Genomic DNA, 18,230 nt, shown 5'->3' on the forward strand with positions numbered 1-18,230 from the left:
TTCATGTCCAGTAAAAGGCCAGAGCTCGTCAGTAAGCGGAGGGCTACTGGTGAGCGCTACTACTCCTGTCTCTCCTTCAAGATCCTGCACTACCTTGTCGGTCCATCTACGCTGGACTGGTTCGTCAGCTTCCTGCAGTGCCTTAATAGACTCTGGGGCGGAGGGCTGTTTTATGGACGAGACCTGGGCTCGGGAACATGACATTCCTCTCAGACAGTTAAAGGAGCCCACGGCCTTGTTCGCCCTGGATGGTAGTCCTCTCCCCAGGATTCAGCGTGAGACGCTACCTTTAACCCTCACTGTTTCTGGTAATCATAGTGAAACCATTTCTTTTTTAATTTTTCGTTCACCTTTTACACCTGTTGTTTTGGGCCATCCCTGGCTAGTTTGTCATAATCCTTCCATTAATTGGTCTAGTAATTCTATCCTCTCCTGGAACGTCTCTTGTCATGTGAAATGTTTAATGTCTGCTATCCCTCCTGTTTCCTCTGTCTCTTCTTCACAGGAGGAGCCTGGTGATTTGACAGGGGTGCCGGAGGAATATCACGATCTGCGCACGGTGTTCAGTCGGTCCAGGGCCACCTCTCTTCCTCCACACCGGTCGTATGATTGTAGTATTGATCTCCTTCCGGGAACCACCCCCCCCCGGGGTAGACTATACTCTCTGTCGGCTCCCGAACGTAAGGCTCTCGAAGATTATTTGTCTGTAGCTCTTGACGCCGGTACCATAGTCCCCTCCTCCTCTCCCGCCGGAGCGGGGTTTTTTTTTGTCAAGAAGAAGGACGGGTCTCTGCGCCCCTGCATAGATTATCGAGGGCTGAATGACATAACAGTGAAGAATCGTTATCCGCTTCCTCTTATGTCTTCAGCCTTCGAGATCCTGCAGGGAGCCAGGTTTTTCACTAAGTTGGACCTTCGTAACGCTTACCATCTCGTGCGCATCAGGGAGGGGGACGAGTGGAAGACGGCGTTTAACACTCCGTTAGGGCACTTTGAATACCGGGTTCTTCCTTTCGGCCTCGCTAACGCTCCAGCTGTCTTTCAGGCATTAGTCAATGATGTCCTGAGAGACATGCTGAACATCTTTGTTTTCGTTTACCTTGACGATATCCTGATTTTTTCACCGTCACTCCAGATTCATGTTCAGCACGTTCGACGTGTCCTCCAGCGCCTTTTAGAGAATTGTCTTTTTGTGAAGGCTGAGAAGTGCACTTTTCATGCCTCCTCCGTCACATTTCTCGGTTCTGTTATTTCCGCTGAAGGCATTAAGATGGATCCCGCTAAGGTCCAAGCTGTCATTGATTGGCCCGTCCCTAAGTCACGCGTCGAGCTGCAGCGCTTTCTCGGCTTCGCGAACTTCTATCGTCGTTTCATCCGTAATTTCGGTCAGGTGGCAGCTCCTCTCACAGCCCTTACTTCTGTCAAGACGTGCTTTAAGTGGTCCGTTTCCGCCCAGGGAGCTTTTGATCTCCTCAAGAATCGTTTTACATCCGCTCCTATCCTTGTTACACCTGACGTCTCTAGACAGTTCGTTGTCGAGGTTGACGCGTCAGAGGTGGGAGTGGGAGCCATCCTTTCTCAGCGCTCCCTCTCTGACGACAAGGTCCACCCATGCGCGTATTTTTCTCATCGCCTGTCGCCGTCGGAACGTAACTATGATGTGGGTAACCGCGAACTGCTCGCCATCCGGTTAGCCCTAGGCGAATGGCGACAGTGGTTGGAGGGGGCGACCGTTCCTTTTGTCGTTTGGACTGACCATAGGAACCTTGAGTACATCCGTTCTGCCAAACGACTTAATGCGCGTCAGGCGCGTTGGGCGCTGTTTTTCGCTCGTTTCGAGTTCGTGATTTCTTATCGTCCGGGCTCTAAGAACACCAAGCCTGATGCTTTGTCTCGTCTCTTCAGTTCTTCAGTAGCCTCCACTGACCCCGAGGGGATTCTCCCTGAGGGGCGTGTTGTCGGGTTGACTGTCTGGGGAATTGAGAGGCAGGTAAAGCAAGCACTCACTCAAACTCCGTCGCCGCGCGCTTGTCCTAGGAACCTTCTTTTCGTTCCCGTTCCTACTCGTCTGGCCGTTCTTCAGTGGGCTCACTCTGCCAAGTTAGCCGGCCACCCTGGCGTTCGGGGTACGCTTGCTTCCATTCGCCAGCGTTTCTGGTGGCCCACCCGGGAGCATGACACGCGTCGTTTCGTGGCTGCTTGTTCGGTCTGCGCGCAGACTAAGTCCGGTAACTCTCCTCCTGCCGGCCGTCTCAGGCCGCTTCCTATTCCCTCTCGACCGTGGTCTCACATCGCCTTAGATTTTGTCACCGGACTGCCTTCGTCAGCGGGGAAGACTGTTATTCTTACGGTTGTCGATAGGTTCTCTAAGGCGGCTCATTTCATTCCCCTTGCTAAGCTTCCTTCTGCTAAAGAGACGGCACAAATCATCATCGAGAATGTTTTCAGAATTCATGGCCTTCCGTCAGACGTCGTTTCGGACAGAGGTCCGCAATTCACGTCTCAATTTTGGAGGGAGTTTTGCCGTTTGATTGGGGCTTCCGTCAGTCTCTCTTCCGGCTTTCACCCCCAGTCTAACGGTCAAGCAGAACGGGCCAATCAGACTATTGGTCGCATCTTACGCAGTCTTTCTTTTCGCAACCCTGCGTCTTGGTCAGAACAGCTCCCCTGGGCAGAATACGCCCACAACTCGCTTCCTTCGTCTGCGACCGGGCTATCTCCTTTTCAGAGTAGCCTCGGGTACCAGCCTCCGTTGTTCTCATCTCAGTTCGCCGAGTCCAGCGTCCCCTCCGCTCAGGCTTTTGTCCAACGTTGCGAGCGCACCTGGAAGAGGGTCAGGTCTGCACTTTGCCGTTATAGGGCGCAGACTGTGAGAGCTGCTAATAAGCGTAGAACTAAGAGCCCTAGATATTGTCGCGGTCAGAGAGTTTGGCTCTCCACTCAGAACCTTCCCCTTAAGACGGCTTCTCGCAAGTTGACCCCGCGGTTCATTGGTCCATTCCGTATCTCTCAGGTCATTAATCCTGTCGCAGTGCGACTTCTTCTTCCGCGATTTCTTCGTCGCGTCCACCCGGTCTTCCATGTCTCCTGTGTTAAGCCCGTTCTTCGCGCCCCCGCTCGTCTTCCCCCCCCCCCCCCCATCCTTGTCGAGGGCGCACCTATCTACAGGGTCCGTAAAATCTTGGACATGCGTCCTCGGGGCCGTGGTCATCAGTACCTAGTTGACTGGGAGGGGTACGGTCCTGAGGAGAGGAGTTGGGTTCCCTCTCGGGACGTGCTGGACCGTGCGCTGATTGATGATTTCCTCCGTTGCCGCCAGGTTTCCTCCTCGAGTGCGCCAGGAGGCGCTCGGTGAGTGGGGGGGTACTGTCATGTACTGTCATGTTGTCTTGTCTCTGTCCTTTCCCTTCACCCTGTCTCCCTCTGCTGGTCGTGTTAGGTTACCTTTTCTCCCCCGCTTTCCCCCAGCTGTCCCTTGTCTCCTCTAACTACCCATTCACCCCGTTCCCCACCTGTTCCCTTTTTTCCCTCTGATTAGGTCCCTATATCTCTCTCTGTTTCTGCTCCTGTCCTTGTCGGATTCTTGTTTGTTTGTGTCATTCATGCCTGAACCAGACTGTCGTCATGTTTGCTGTAACCTTGTCCTGTCCTGTCGGAATCTGCCGGTCCATCTGAGCCTACCTATGTTTGGTAATTAAAGAAGCTCTGTTTAAGTTGATTCGCTTTTGGGTCCTCATTCACGCACCGTAACAATTTATCCCTGTGTTTCCTGTCTCTCTGGGCCAGTGTATTTATCCCTGTGTTTCCTGTCTCTCTGGGCCAGTGTATTTATCCCTGTGTTTCCTGTCTCTCTGGGCCAGTGTATTTATCCCTGTGTTTCCTGTCTTTCTGGGTCAGTGTATTTATCCCTGTGTTTCCTGTCTCTCTGTGCAAGTGTTTTTATCCCTGTGTTTCCTGTCTCTCTGGGCCAGTGTATTTATCCCTGTGTTTCCTATCTCTCTGTGCGAGTGTATTTATCCCTGTGTTTCCTGTCTCTCTGGGCCAGTGTATTTATCCCTGTGTTTCCTGTTTCTCTGTGACAGTTCGTCTTGTATGTTTCCAAGTCAACCAGCGGTTTTTCCTGTTCTCCTGTCTTTGCTAGTCTCCTTTTTCTAGTCCTCCTGGTGTTGGCCCTTGGCTGTTTCTGGACTCTGTACCGACCTGCATGACTATTCTACCTGCCTTGACCTCGAGCCTGTCTGCCACTCTGTACCTCCTGGACTCTGAACTGGTTTTGACCTTTGACCTGTCCACGACCATTCTCTTGCCGACTCCTTTTGGATTATTAAACATCTTAAACGCCAACCATCTTCCTCCTGTGTCTGCATCTTGTTCTTGCCTTGTGTCATGATAGTGCTAGTAGAAGGCCTTTCAAACCATTTACCTGGGACTATATTCTTTATAGTGTAGTATCACGTGCCTTACTGCTTTTAAAAAAAGGGTCACAACATGCATACAAATACCGAGCAATCAGCATCGAGGATCCAATCAGCATCCAGGATCCAATCAGCATCCAGGATCCAATCAGCATCCAGGATCCAAACTACCCATTTTATAACAAGAAATCACACCCAGCTGTCTGATTCTCTGTGAGGATGGAAGAGTGAGAAAGAGGGGAAGTGAGAGAGTGTCCAGGGTTCATGAGCGGTCTTCTCTATGCTCTCCAATGTGTGTACAGTACATTCACTGTGAGGATGGAAGAGTGAGAAAGAGGGGAAGTGAGAGTGTCCAGGGTTCAAGAGCGGTCTTCTCTATGCTCTCCAATGTGTGTACAGTACATTCACTGTGAGGATGGAAGAGTGAGAAAGAGGGGAAGTGAGAGTGTCCAGGGTTCATGAGCGGTCTTCTCTATGCTCTCCAATGTGTGTACAGTACATTCACTGTGAGGATGGAAGAGTGAGAAAGAGGGGAAGTGAGAGAGTGTCCAGGGTTCATGAGCGGTCTTCTCTATGCTCTCCAATGTGTGTACAGTACATTCACTGTGAGGAAGGAAGAGTGAGAAAGAGGGGAAGTGAGAGAGTGTCCAGGGTTCATGAGCGGTCTTCTCTATGCTCTCCAATGTGTGTACAGTACATTCACTGTGAGGATGGAAGAGTGAGAAAGAGGGGAAGTGAGAGAGTGTCCAGGGTTCATGAGCGGTCTTCTCTATGCTCTCCAATGTGTGTACAGTACATTCACTGTGAACCTTTTAGACGCTCCAGATGCACTGTATTGTGGACCTGTGATGACTTACTGTATTACAATGTCGTTTTATACGGATTCTCTCCAGTATGTCTCTTTATCCATATGTTATACGGATTCTCTCCAGTATGTCTCTCTTTATCCATATGTTATACGGATTCTCTGCTGTATGTCTCTCTTTATCCATATGTTATACGGATTCTCTGTCGTGTCTCTCTTTATCCATATGTTATACTGATTCTCTGCCGTATGTCTCTTTATCCATATGTTATACGGATTCTCTCCAGTATGTCTCTCTTTATCCATATGTTATACGGATTCTCTGCTGTATGTCTCTTTATCCATATGTTATACGGATTCTCTGCTGTATGTCTCTCTTTATCCATATGTTATACGGATTCTCTGTCGTATGTCTCTTTATCCATATGTTATACGGATTCTCTCCAGTATGTCTCTCTTTATCCATATGTTATAAGGATTCTCTGTTGTGTCTCTCTTTATCCATATGTTATACGGATTCTCTGCTGTATGTCTCTTTATCCATATGTTATACGGATTCTCTCCAGTATGTCTCTCTTTATCCATATGTTATAAGGATTCTCTGTTGTGTCTCTCTTTATCCATATGTTATACGGATTCTCTGCTGTATGTCTCTTTATCCATATGTTATACGGATTCTCTCCAGTATGTCTCTCTTTATCCATATGTTATAAGGATTCTCTGTTGTGTCTCTCTTTATCCATATGTTATACAGATTCTCTGCTGTATGTCTCTTTATCCATATGTTATATGGATTCTCTCCAGTATGTCTCTCTTTATCCATATGTTATAAGGATTCTCTGTCGTGTCTCTCTTTATCCATATGTTATACAGATTCTCTGCTGTATGTCTCTTTATCCATATGTTATACGGATTCTCTCCAGTATGTCTCTCTTTATCCATATGTTATACGGATTCTCTCCAGTATGTCTCTCTTTATCCATATGTTATACGGATTCTCTCCAGTATGTCTCTTTATCCATATGTTATACGGATTCTCTGCTGTATGTCTCTCTTTATCCATATGTTATACGGATTCTCTGCTGTATGTCTCTTTATCCATATGTTATACGGATTCTCTGCTGTATGTCTCTCTTTATCCATATGTTATACTGATTCTCTGCTGTATGTCTCTTTATCCATATGTTATACGGATTCTCTGCTGTATGTCTCTTTATCCATATGTTATACGGATTCTCTGCTGTATGTTACTTTATCCATATGTTATACGGATTCTCTGCTGTATGTCTCTCTTTATCCATATGTTATACGGATTCTCTGCTGTATGTCTCTTTATCCATATGTTATAAGGATTCTCTGTCGTGTCTCTCTTTATCCATATGTTATACTGATTCTCTGCCGTATGTCTCTCTTTATCCATATGTTATACGGATTCTCTCCAGTATGTCTCTCTTTATCCATATGTTATACGGATTCTCTGCTGTATGTCTCTCTTTATCCATATGTTATACGGATTCTCTGTCGTATGTCTCTTTATCCATATGTTATACTGATTCTCTGTCGTATGTCTCTTTATCCATATGTTATACGGATTCTCTCCAGTATGTCTCTCTTTATCCATATGTTATACGGATTCTCTGCTGTATGTCTCTCTTTATCCATATGTTATACGGATTCTCTCCAGTATGTCTCTCTTTATCCATATGTTATACTGATTCTCTGCCGTATGTCTCTCTTTATCCATATGTTATACGGATTCTCTCCAGTATGTCTCTCTTTATCCATATGTTATACGGATTCTCTCCAGTATATCTCTCTTTATCCATATGTTATACGGATTCTCTGCCGTATGTCTCTCTTTATCCATATGTTATACGGATTCTCTGCTGTATGTTACTTTATCCATATGTTATACGGATTCTCTGCTGTATGTCTCTCTTTATCCATATGTTATACGGATTCTCTGCTGTATGTCTCTTTATCCATATGTTATAAGGATTCTCTGTCGTGTCTCTCTTTATCCATATGTTATACTGATTCTCTGCCGTATGTCTCTCTTTATCCATATGTTATACGGATTCTCTCCAGTATGTCTCTCTTTATCCATATGTTATACGGATTCTCTGCTGTATGTCTCTCTTTATCCATATGTTATACGGATTCTCTGTCGTATGTCTCTTTATCCATATGTTATACTGATTCTCTGTCGTATGTCTCTTTATCCATATGTTATACGGATTCTCTCCAGTATGTCTCTCTTTATCCATATGTTATACGGATTCTCTGCTGTATGTCTCTCTTTATCCATATGTTATACGGATTCTCTCCAGTATGTCTCTCTTTATCCATATGTTATACTGATTCTCTGCCGTATGTCTCTCTTTATCCATATGTTATACGGATTCTCTCCAGTATGTCTCTCTTTATCCATATGTTATACGGATTCTCTCCAGTATATCTCTCTTTATCCATATGTTATACGGATTCTCTGCCGTATGTCTCTCTTTATCCATATGTTATACGGATTCTCTCCAGTATGTCTCTCTTTATCCATATGTTATACGGATTCTCTGTCGTGTCTCTCTTTATCCATATGTTATACGGATTCTCTGCCGTATGTCTCTCTTTATCCATATGTTATACGGATTCTCTCCAGTATGTCTCTCTTTATCCATATGTTATACGGATTCTCTGCTGTATGTCTCTCTTTATCCATATGTTATACGGATTCTCTCCAGTATGTCTCTCTTTATCCATATGTTATACGGATTCTCTGTCGTGTCTCTCTATCCATATGTTATACGGATTCTCTGTCGTGTCTCTCTATCCATATGTTATACGGATTCTCTGTCGTGTCTCTTTATCCATATGTTATACGGATTCTCTGTCGTATGTCTCTTTATCCATATGTTATACTGATTCTCTGTCGTATGTCTCTTTATCCATATGTTATACGGATTCTCTCCAGTATGTCTCTCTTTATCCATATGTTATACGGATTCTCTGCTGTATGTCTCTCTTTATCCATATGTTATACGGATTCTCTCCAGTATGTCTCTCTTTATCCATATGTTATACGGATTCTCTGTCGTGTCTCTTTATCCATGTGTTATACTGATTCTCTGTCGTATGTCTCTTTATCCATATGTTATACTGATTCTCTGTCGTATGTCTCTTTATCCATATGTTATACGGATTCTCTGTCGTATCGCTCTCTTTATCCATATGTTTAGGGCTGTATGTCCATATACAGAATATAAAGTGGATTTAGATCACCTGTAGGTTTTTGATGACCACATTCCACTTTATTCATATAATTCATCCCCTGTGCAATTAATGAAGGGATGTATCCTCCTAACACACACACACAGACACGCATGCACACACACTTCCTTATGCAACATGTGTTGTGAGACACCTCTGTATGCCTTTTCCATCCGTCCGTCCGTTCACCCCCAGTCTGTTTTTTTAGGTGATTGATTCCCCTGAGGTTAACTGTCCTCTTGGGGTCAGACTACAGTAGGTTGATAAGACGGTGAAAGGTGAGTGTTCAGCTAATACTTTAACTGGATTTCACAGCTAAGGCTAATTATTACACAACACACACACACACACACACACACCATTTTTGTTCAGTGTCGCTGCTAAATGTGAATGTGGGATCTAATGACTACTTCACATTTGTTTTTCTGGAATGTAAAGTTGCAGGCTTTGTCTTGTTCATGTATCAGTGAGCACAGGTATGAGTTACACCGTGACCTGGGACACACACCTGAAGTTAATTCAATCCACTAAGTCAATTAATATATTAACTACAGGCAAACACTCTGAAACACATATACAAAGTGCTTGTTTAGGCTATTCAGTCATCTCAAATTGTTTAATGAATGAATACACTCAATTAATCCTAGCTATTTACCCACATACCAGGTCATTGGCATGTGGTATTCAGTGTTTAATGAATATATCCATATGCTTCAACATGAATCTACTCAGGTCGCTCTTGCAAAATAGATGTATTCCAATGAGACTGTCCTGGATTTAAACTAAGGTTGAATAAATACCAAGCAAATGAAACTTCATGTTAGCTTTGGTGACTTGTCTGATAAAGAGCAGAGGAAAATGTGGAGTGGGCAACATGAGGCTAATTAAATGACTTTGTGGTCTGAGTAGCTATACCCTCTTAGAAAAGGGTTATTCGGCTGTCCCGATAAGACAACCCTTTGAAGAACCCTTTTTGGTTCCAGATAGAATCATTTTGGTTCTAGGTATAACCCTTTTCAGTGTGGAGGGTCATCGGGTGACTTCACCAGTCATTAATATTGGTGAATTGTTAAATAATCCCCTCAAATATCCAAAGAATGGAATAGTACCTTATCTTGCCAGCAGCATACCACCCTGCATACCACTGATGGCTTGCTTCTGAAGCTAAGCAGTGTTGGTCCTGGTCAGTTCCTGGATGGGAGACCAGATGCTGCTGGAAGTGGTGTTGGAGGGCCAGTAGGAGGCACTCTTTCCTCTGGTCTAAAAAAAAATCCCAATCCCCCGGGGCAGTGATTGGGGCCACTGCCCTGTGTAGGGTGTTGTCTTTTGGATGGGACGTTAAATGGGTGTCCTGACTCTCTGAGGTCATTAAAGATCCCATGGCACTTATCGTAAGAGTAGGGGTGTTAACCCTGGAGTCCTGACTAAATTCCCAATCTGGCCCTCCAACCATCACGGTCACCTAATAATCCCCAGTTTACAATTGGCTCATTAATCCCCCTCCTCTCCCCTGTAACTATTCCCCAGGTCGTTGCTGCAAATGAGAACATGTTCTCAGTCAACTTACCTGGTAAAATAACGGATAAATAAACACGGGTTTTGACGCTTGATGCATCTTGATTTGTTCCCGCCTGTCTTGATTGGATTGCTTTATAACGGATCTAAAATATCGCCAAATGTTGCAATGTTGGGTTAATCCTCAAACTCTTTGACGTGGGCGCAAACCTGGTGTGTGGTCTCTGAGCGTGTTGAATTAATGGCTGTGGTAGATGACTTTACCATCGATTGAAATCAATTCAAGTTATTAATTGAAACTTCATAGACTACCTTTGAAGGACTTGGATCTGCTCAACCATGGGTCAGTCGCACAGTGAGCTAGACGACGAGGTGGCCCTCACGCATATCCAGGAACTTTACCGAAAGTTCGCCAGCGAGTGTCCCAGTGGCAACCTGCATTTACACAAATTCAAGAAAATCTGGAATTAACAGCGATTCGATAGAGGATTCCGCATACATGGACAATGTGTTTCGATCGTTTGATGCAAACCATGTACGTTTTTAGGTACCTTTGTACTGATTTATTAAGCTAAGTATCTTCAGAGGAAGGGATCATGGACATCAGTAGGCTAGTAGACTTTGTCAGAAGCTGAGACAGTTGTATATTATAAAACGAGTCATTAATTGTGATAATATCTTGGTTATATAGCCTAGAGAAACACAACATTAAAGATATTAATTAAAGGTAAGCAGGTAGCCTAGCTGTTAATAGCTTTGGACCAGTAACCGAAAGGTCGCTAGCCTGGTTCAATCCCCGAGCCGGTGATATATATGTTGATGTGCCCTTGAGCAAGGCACTTAACCCTAATAGCAACTGCAAGTTGCTCTGGATAAGTGGCTCAAATATAAATGACTAAAATGTAAACGTCTGCCCTGGCTTCTACGCAGATTCTGTTTTGGATATCCCCGCGCGCTGTCCTTGGTGCTGAAACGCTCAACTATGTAACAACGTCACACAGAGATCCTCACCTACATCACATTCATTGGTGTTTAGTTTATTTAATTCCTTGTTTTTCCCTCTAAAATGATTTATTTATTTTGTCCATAGGACAACACACTAGACTTTATGGGGTATGTGGCAGCAGTGCACCTCGTTCTTAGAGGAAAGCTCGAGGACCGACTGAGGTCTTCTTTCAAATTTTATGACAGAGATGGAAACGGACACCTTGACAAAAAGGAGCTAAAACAAGTTGTCAAAGTAAGTGTATAGGGGTTTCATGTTTAGATGTGGTTTCTTTCTTATTATTTTAAAGTACCCTGAAGCTAAACAGCGTGTATGCTGCCAGAGATCCTTTCTGAACGTGATGTATGTAAACAATATACTGTGTATAATCCTCTCATAAATTGAGATGCCTCAACATTTTCCCATGCTAATTGTACTCCTTTTTAATGAACTGTGCATACCAAAACCACATAACCAGCAAGCCTAATTATATGTAGGGATATGACACTATACATTTGATATGATATGACATACAGCATATTGAGCCATTAAAAACACCTTTGTGTGTAGTGTACCATCATCTGCTTCAATCTAGACAAAATGTGTGTATGTACCCTGCTTCCACTCACCATAGTAAATACATGTTCTCATGTCTTCCTCTCTCTGCAGATCATCTACAATATCAAGAGGCCTGGGAACCCATCTGAAACGGAGAACCTGACCCCTGATCAAATCACTGACCGGATCTTTGACCTGGTGGATAAGAATAAAGATGGTAAGGTGGGAGGTGTCTGTCTATCAATAGAAATGTAGTATCTGGGTAGTATCTGTATTTGTGCAATCCACTCATTACATTGTGGGTGTAGTAAGGAAATACTAAAACATTTCGGCTCTGCAAATGATGGTATATGCGCAGAGCCAGCAATGTTGAGATGACGAGAGCGCAAACATTTGTGCCCACCATTGGTGTGCGTGGTCTAAGAGCTCTATTTTCATGGCATCTGACCATAGCACCACCAGAAGTTTGCTGAACGGCATTGGTGCTTGGATCGGAACCGGTGCTAATAGTCATATGACACGAAAATAGAGGTATTTGACCTCGCTCACCAGCGGAGGGTTTTGCCTTCGAAAGTACAATGCATCTGCAGAAAATACCTCATCCCTACTGGTCCTGGGGAACGTTAAGGTCTCCGGACTTGAACCCCATTGACATCCTGTGGTTTGAATTGAAGAGGGCAGTCCATAAGCACAGACAGAAGGATGTCAAGGATCTGAAAGGATTCTGTGTGGAGGAATGGTCTAAGATCCTTCCCAATATGTTCTCCAACTCATAGTTTTTGTTATTGAAAAAGACAATAGCGTTATCCTCTCAAAGATGAGGTATTGAAAGGTTTTGAAAACAGGGGTGTGAATAAGTAAGACCCCTACCTTGTTGAGAAAATAATATTGCTTGTTAAACAAAATTGCTTTCTCTGAGCAATTGTATTAAAATAATACAATTTACAAAATGTTCTCTAGCATACAATCTAGCTCAGTATTTGAAATATTTATTTTATACAGTAATTTTTGCTCACTTTTATCGAGGGTGTCAATCATTAAGGTACCGACTGTATATATAAACTGAGTGTACAAAACATTAAGAACACTTGCTCTTTTCATAACATAGCTTTCACCTGGTCAGTCTATGATTCCTTTTGGATGTCACTTGTTAAATCAACTTCAATCAATGTAGATGAAGGGAAGGAGACTGGTTAAAGAAAGATGGTTACGCCTTGAGATAATTGAGACATGGATTGTGTCAAAATCTGCAACCCTGCTGGGTTTTTCAAGCTCAGCGGTTTCCCGTGTATGAAGAATGGTCCACCACCCAAAGGACATCCAGCCAACTTGACACAACTGTGGGAAGCATTGGAGTATTAGGTACACCCATCTAGTACTGGGTCGGATCCCCCTTTGCCTCCAGAACAGCCTGAATTCTTCAGGGCATGGAAACATTGCTCAATCGGTACTAAGGGACCTAACATGTGCCAGGAAAACATTCCCCACACCATTACACCACTGCCACCAGCCTGTACCATTGACACCAGCGCAGGATGGGGCCATGGACTCATGCTGCTTACGCCAAATCCTTACGCCAAATCCTGATCCCTGTTCCTGTAGCATCAGCATGATGGATTCATCGGACTAGGCAAAGTTTTTCCACTCCTCAATTGTCCAGTGATGGCGTGTCCACTGGAGCTTCTTCTTGTTATTAGCTGATAGCAGTAGAACCCGGTGTGGTCATCTGCTGCAGTAGCCCATCCGTGACAAGGACCGTTCTGCACACCACTGTTGTACTGTGCCGTTATTTGCCTGTTTGTGGCCTGCCTTTTAGCTTGCACGATTCATGCCATTCTCCTTCGACTTCTCATCAACGAGCTGTTTTCGCCCACATGATTGCCACTAACTGGTTGTTTTTCGCACAATTCTTGGTAAACCTTAGACACTGTTGTGCGTGAAAAGCCCAGGAGGCTGTCCGTTTCTGAGATACTGGAACCGGCGTGCCTGGCGCCGACGATCATACCACGCTCAAAGTCGCTTAGGTCACTTGTTTTGCCCATTCTAATGTTCAATCAAACAATAACCTGATGCCTGTCTGCCTGCTTTATATAGCAAGCCATGACCACGTGACTCAAAGTCTGTAGGAGCGTACCATTTTTGTGACCTGGGTGGTGTACCTAATAAACTGGTACTGATAAACTGATTGTGTATACGGTATATATGTACACTATATATCTATACACACATATATACAGGTATTCCTTTCATTCTCTATCTCTCCCGTTTTCAGGCCAGATTTCCCTGGAGGAGTTCCTGGATGGGGCTCAGAAGGACCAGTGGGTGCTGGACCAGCTTCAGCTGGACATAAGGCCCTGTGGGTGGTTCCTAGAATAGCAGAGGAATAATGTGGAGGAAGAACTGCAGAGGAAGAACAACAAGTGACCTTCAAGGTATTGGATTCCTACAATGATATTTGTAAGATATATAGACAATATATTGATATGGACAAAGGACAGAGCTATTAACAAAACACATGGTGCCATATCGTCTCTTCTGAGCCCTTACGGGAGTTGTAGCGATGAGACAAGATAGTAACTACTAACAATTGGATACCACGAAATTGGGGAGAAAAGAGGGTAAAAATTCAAAAATAAAACAAAAATAAACCTTCAAAGTTGGACCCTAGAAACCTAGATAAGCTCCCAAGTGGCGCAGCGATCTAAGGAACTGCATTTCACTGGTTCGAATCCAGGCTGTATCACAACCGGCCGTGATTGGGATCCAAAAGAGCGGTGCACAATTGGCTCAACGTCGTCCGTGTTTGGCCGGTGTAGGCCGTCATTGTAAATTAGAATTTGTTCTTAACTGACTTGTTTTTGAGGGGGAATTGATCCAAGGGCCTTCAAAAGGCCTAGTCGACAGTTGCCCATCCCCGGTGTTAATTTTTTTAAAATAAAGGTTAAATAAAAAAAATTAACACCGGGGATGGGCAACTGACCCCCTTTTGAAGGCCCTTAGATCAATTCCCCCCCCAAAACAGAATACAGCTTTGTAGTGAATTACAATTAATAAAATAAAACAGATAACAGAACAGTCTCAACAGCCAATTGTTGCATGATGAGCTCAGATTTTTTTGTGCCCCCCCATCATCAAAGTTGCCCATCCCTGGACTACACCAATGACTCACTGTATATATGAAGGGCTACACATACTGTACTTATAAAGATGATATACCTCGTCCTCCCTGATTACGTACCTTATTCGTGGGAACGCGGACCTTGGGCACGCGCACGCAGCATCGCAGTAGGAGCGTCGTTGCGTCCCTTCGCTGTTTTTATTCACCTGACGAACATGGCCGCTGATGATTGAAGGATACCTCGGATCTCTTGTGATTTCTTAACTTGAGCAATAAACATGCGCCATTTGACGATTTCATTGTATAACATGTGAATGAACATCTTTATGAAGCGATAAATTGGGTAAGCGTTTGGGTTTTGCTGTCTGACAAGTGCAAGCAGCTGCTAATGCTAGCTAACGTTAGCAAAATTGTCAGCTGCCGACTGGCTTAGATAAGGTTCATAGCTGACATTAATTATATTATACTACTCATTAAGTAGCCTTTAGTTACATAGTGGAGGCAACGTTATAGAACATGTTTTGCATGCTGATGCATTTGGCATGCCAAGTCGAGCTGGCTAACGTAGCTAGCTAAAATGTAAATGGTCATGTTACATCAACGTTAGCTCCTGTGTCACAGGCTGAGTCGCGCTGGATAAGAGGGTCTGCTAAATGACAAATGTAAATGTAGTTAGCAAGTGTAAGCCAAATGAACAAGTACCTCCATTTCAGCTAGTTTACAATGGTTTGCGGACATGTACAAACACGTGAACAGTCAACCGGCTATCTTTCAAAGCCATTACTAACTACCATGCTATTAAGGATTTCCAAACCAGCAGCCAAAAGATGACTGTATATAACGTTACAATGGCGCAGTCAGCACCGACGTTACTAATAATGTCGTTGCTATCCAGCGGTGCCTGCGGCTGATAATGTAATAAACCTCGTAGGGCCAACCCTGCATTTTTCTGCTTGAGATTATTAACGTTGTTCTGTTACGGGCCAGTGGAACCGAGGAATGAGACAGGGAGGTTTGGGCAGCTGGGCACAGAGGGAGTGGCAGGACTTGCTGAATGCATGAGTGAACTGGTTTGGCCTGATTTTCTCCTGGCTGTATGTCATGTGACATGTGCGTCAAACAGCTAAGTGCTTTTGGCTGCCAGCATCTCAGGAGGGCACTCAGTTAAATGACTGGCTTCCAGCCCTTGTTGTGCAATATAACAACTCGCCTTACCTGTCTAGATTGCAGAATCATAAACAACCCACTGCTCATTGTCATTAGTAGCAGCCAGAATTGAGTGATTCCTAACTCCTCTCCACTAACATGATCTCAAATCAAATTGCATTAGTCACATGTGCTGAATACAACAGGTGTAGTAGACCTTACAGTGAAATGTTTACTTATGAGCTCCCAACCAACAATGCAGTTTAAAAAAATATTAATAATAATAAGAAATAAAAGTAACAAGTAATTCAAGTGCAGCAATAAAATAACAATAGCCAGACTATATACAGGGGGGTACCGGTACAGAGTCAATGTGCGTGGGCACCGGTTACAGACCTGGGCCTGTATTGACAACGAGTCTCAGAGTGCTGATCTTGGATCAGTTTTAGGGGGGGTCCTTGATCAGCACTCCTACTCTGAAACGCTTTATCCCTGGCATGAAACAAGCTGTTCATGGAATAGGCTAGTCTGTGAGTGGGAACCAATGTAGCCTCACTGTGTTGCACTCGAAGGTGCAGAAGCCTAACACATGGGTGTATTCATTAGTCGGCGTCTCGCAACAGGGGGTGAATGTCTTATCTTAGTCTTGCGTTATGTCAGTTAGGCTATGGATCGACATCCTTTCACAAACGGGCTATTTGACACCCTAGTGTAGTTGTGAAAATTTAAAAGCAAACGGATTTGCTGTCACAAGAAGAAAACAAATAAAAAATTTTTTTTAGAGTTAGCTTTAAAACATGTAAAAAAATCTACTATATGTAAGCTTGCATGCTTGTTTTCACTCATACATTCCACACTACTCACAATACCTAGGCTAGTATTGGGTCCTAGAGCCTGAGGAACCTCTTGGGGGACATTCCAACATTTCTGGGATATGTTTGGTGTTCACAAATTAATTATGTGGCACAGGCCTTCAAAAAGCCCCAGGATCTGAAACTGACATTGCTATGATTTTGTTGTTGTTGAAAACAGCCCTCAAGATAGCTCAGTGACGTAACTTCTGATGCAAGACCTTCAGAGTTTCACTGAAGCTTGAATTTGATAGGCCACTTAAGTTTTAGCCTAGCCGCAGTAGTGCTTCCAGCTAAGATGAATTTTAGTCATCGTTATCCCGAATTCCATTGAATGTCCTGTGTTAGTTGTCATGGTTATTTGTAGGGTAGCCTATTTGTTTAAATGCTTTGGTTGTGGACTAAATGTCCCTGTTGTTTATTTGACCCCAGGAAGTAGCACTCTAAACCATGCTGAAGTGGTTTTCCAATGAAGATGGCACTCCTGGCCAGGGAGTAAGTATTAAACCAGCATGTCTGTTTGTGAAGGAATGCACCTGTGCTATGTACATGTAGTATGCCCATTTGTGTATGTGTGTATACACGTGTGTGCAATGTCGTGTGTGTTCTTCCAAAGCCATCAGCCCATAACCCCATAGATGGGGGGGGGGGGGGGGGATTAGGGAGAGTGCTGAGCACACAGCTTTTTACTGTGTGAGGATCAGAAATCGTACTTCCTGTAGTGAAGCCACAGCTACCCCCCCCCCCCCCCCCCCCACACACACACACATCCGCCCCAATTCACGACAATCGACCCCTAACAACAACCCCATAGACTTTTCCTTTCAGTCCCTAGCCTAGCCCATTCTCCTTGTTCTTATCCCTTAGCTGTTTGTATAATACGTTTATTGGATTGGGGCTATGTTATTAGCTGAAACCTATCCAGTCCTCACACATCTAGAATCCCTCCATACATTACCATAGTGAAGACATGGAGCTGTCCCCCTGTGTATACCCCATCTCTTTCTCATCCATACCATGCCCTCCTCTGTTCCAGCGAAGGCTAGCTTTCTGTTTTCACTAACAGATTGTCTCTCTCTCCTTGTCTGTCTCTCGTGTCTCTCTCCTCGTTGCTTTCTCTCCTCGTCTCGGTCTCTCCTTGTCTCGGTCTCTCCTTGTCTCTCCTCGTCGCTCTCCCCGTCTCGCTCTCCTCGTCTCGCTCTCCCCGTCTCGCTCTCCCCGTCTCACTCTCCCCGTCTCGCTCTCCCCGTCTCGCCCTCCCCGTCTCGCCCTCCCCGTCTCGCCCTCCCCGTCTCGCCCTCCTCGTCTCGCTCTCCTCGTCTCGCTCTCCTCGTCTCGCTCTCCTCGTCTCGCTCTCCTCGTCTCGCTCTCCTCGTCTCGCTCTCCTCATCTCTCTGTCCTCGTCTCGTTCTCCCCGTCTCGCTCTACCCGTCTCGCTCTACCCGTCTCGCTCTCCCCGTCTCGCTCTCCCCGTCTCGCTCTCCCCGTCTCGCTCTCCTTGTCTCTCTTCTTTGCTCTCTCTCTCCTCGTCTCTCTCTCTCTTCTCGTCTCTCTCGCTCTCTCTCCTCGCCTC

General features: G+C 44.7%; 1 protein-coding gene and 1 pseudogene across 8 annotated transcripts in view; both read left to right on the forward strand.

Moving 5' to 3' along the window:
* Nucleotides 1–10,338: 10,338 nt before the first annotated feature.
* On the forward strand, nt 10,339–13,966 carry LOC118965050 (guanylyl cyclase-activating protein 2-like; annotated as a pseudogene).
* Nucleotides 13,967–14,802: 836 nt separating this feature from the next.
* The window catches only part of LOC110506188 (uncharacterized), a 53,258-nt gene continuing 49,830 nt past the window's right edge, over nt 14,803–18,230 (forward strand). For all 8 annotated transcript variants that reach the window (XM_090239193.1, XM_090239186.1, XM_090239187.1 and 5 more), the window contains exons 1-2: nt 14,803–15,003; nt 17,090–17,152. In XM_090239193.1, coding sequence (XP_090095319.1) covers nt 17,108–17,152 — 45 coding nt within the window. In that variant the 5' untranslated portion in view covers nt 14,803–15,003; nt 17,090–17,107. The remainder of the gene's footprint in view (nt 15,004–17,089; nt 17,153–18,230) is intronic.

This window comes from Oncorhynchus mykiss, chromosome 6 (assembly GCF_057628025.1).
Source record: "Oncorhynchus mykiss isolate SJ-2025 chromosome 6, ASM5762802v1, whole genome shotgun sequence".
Taxonomy (NCBI): domain Eukaryota; kingdom Metazoa; phylum Chordata; class Actinopteri; order Salmoniformes; family Salmonidae; genus Oncorhynchus; species Oncorhynchus mykiss.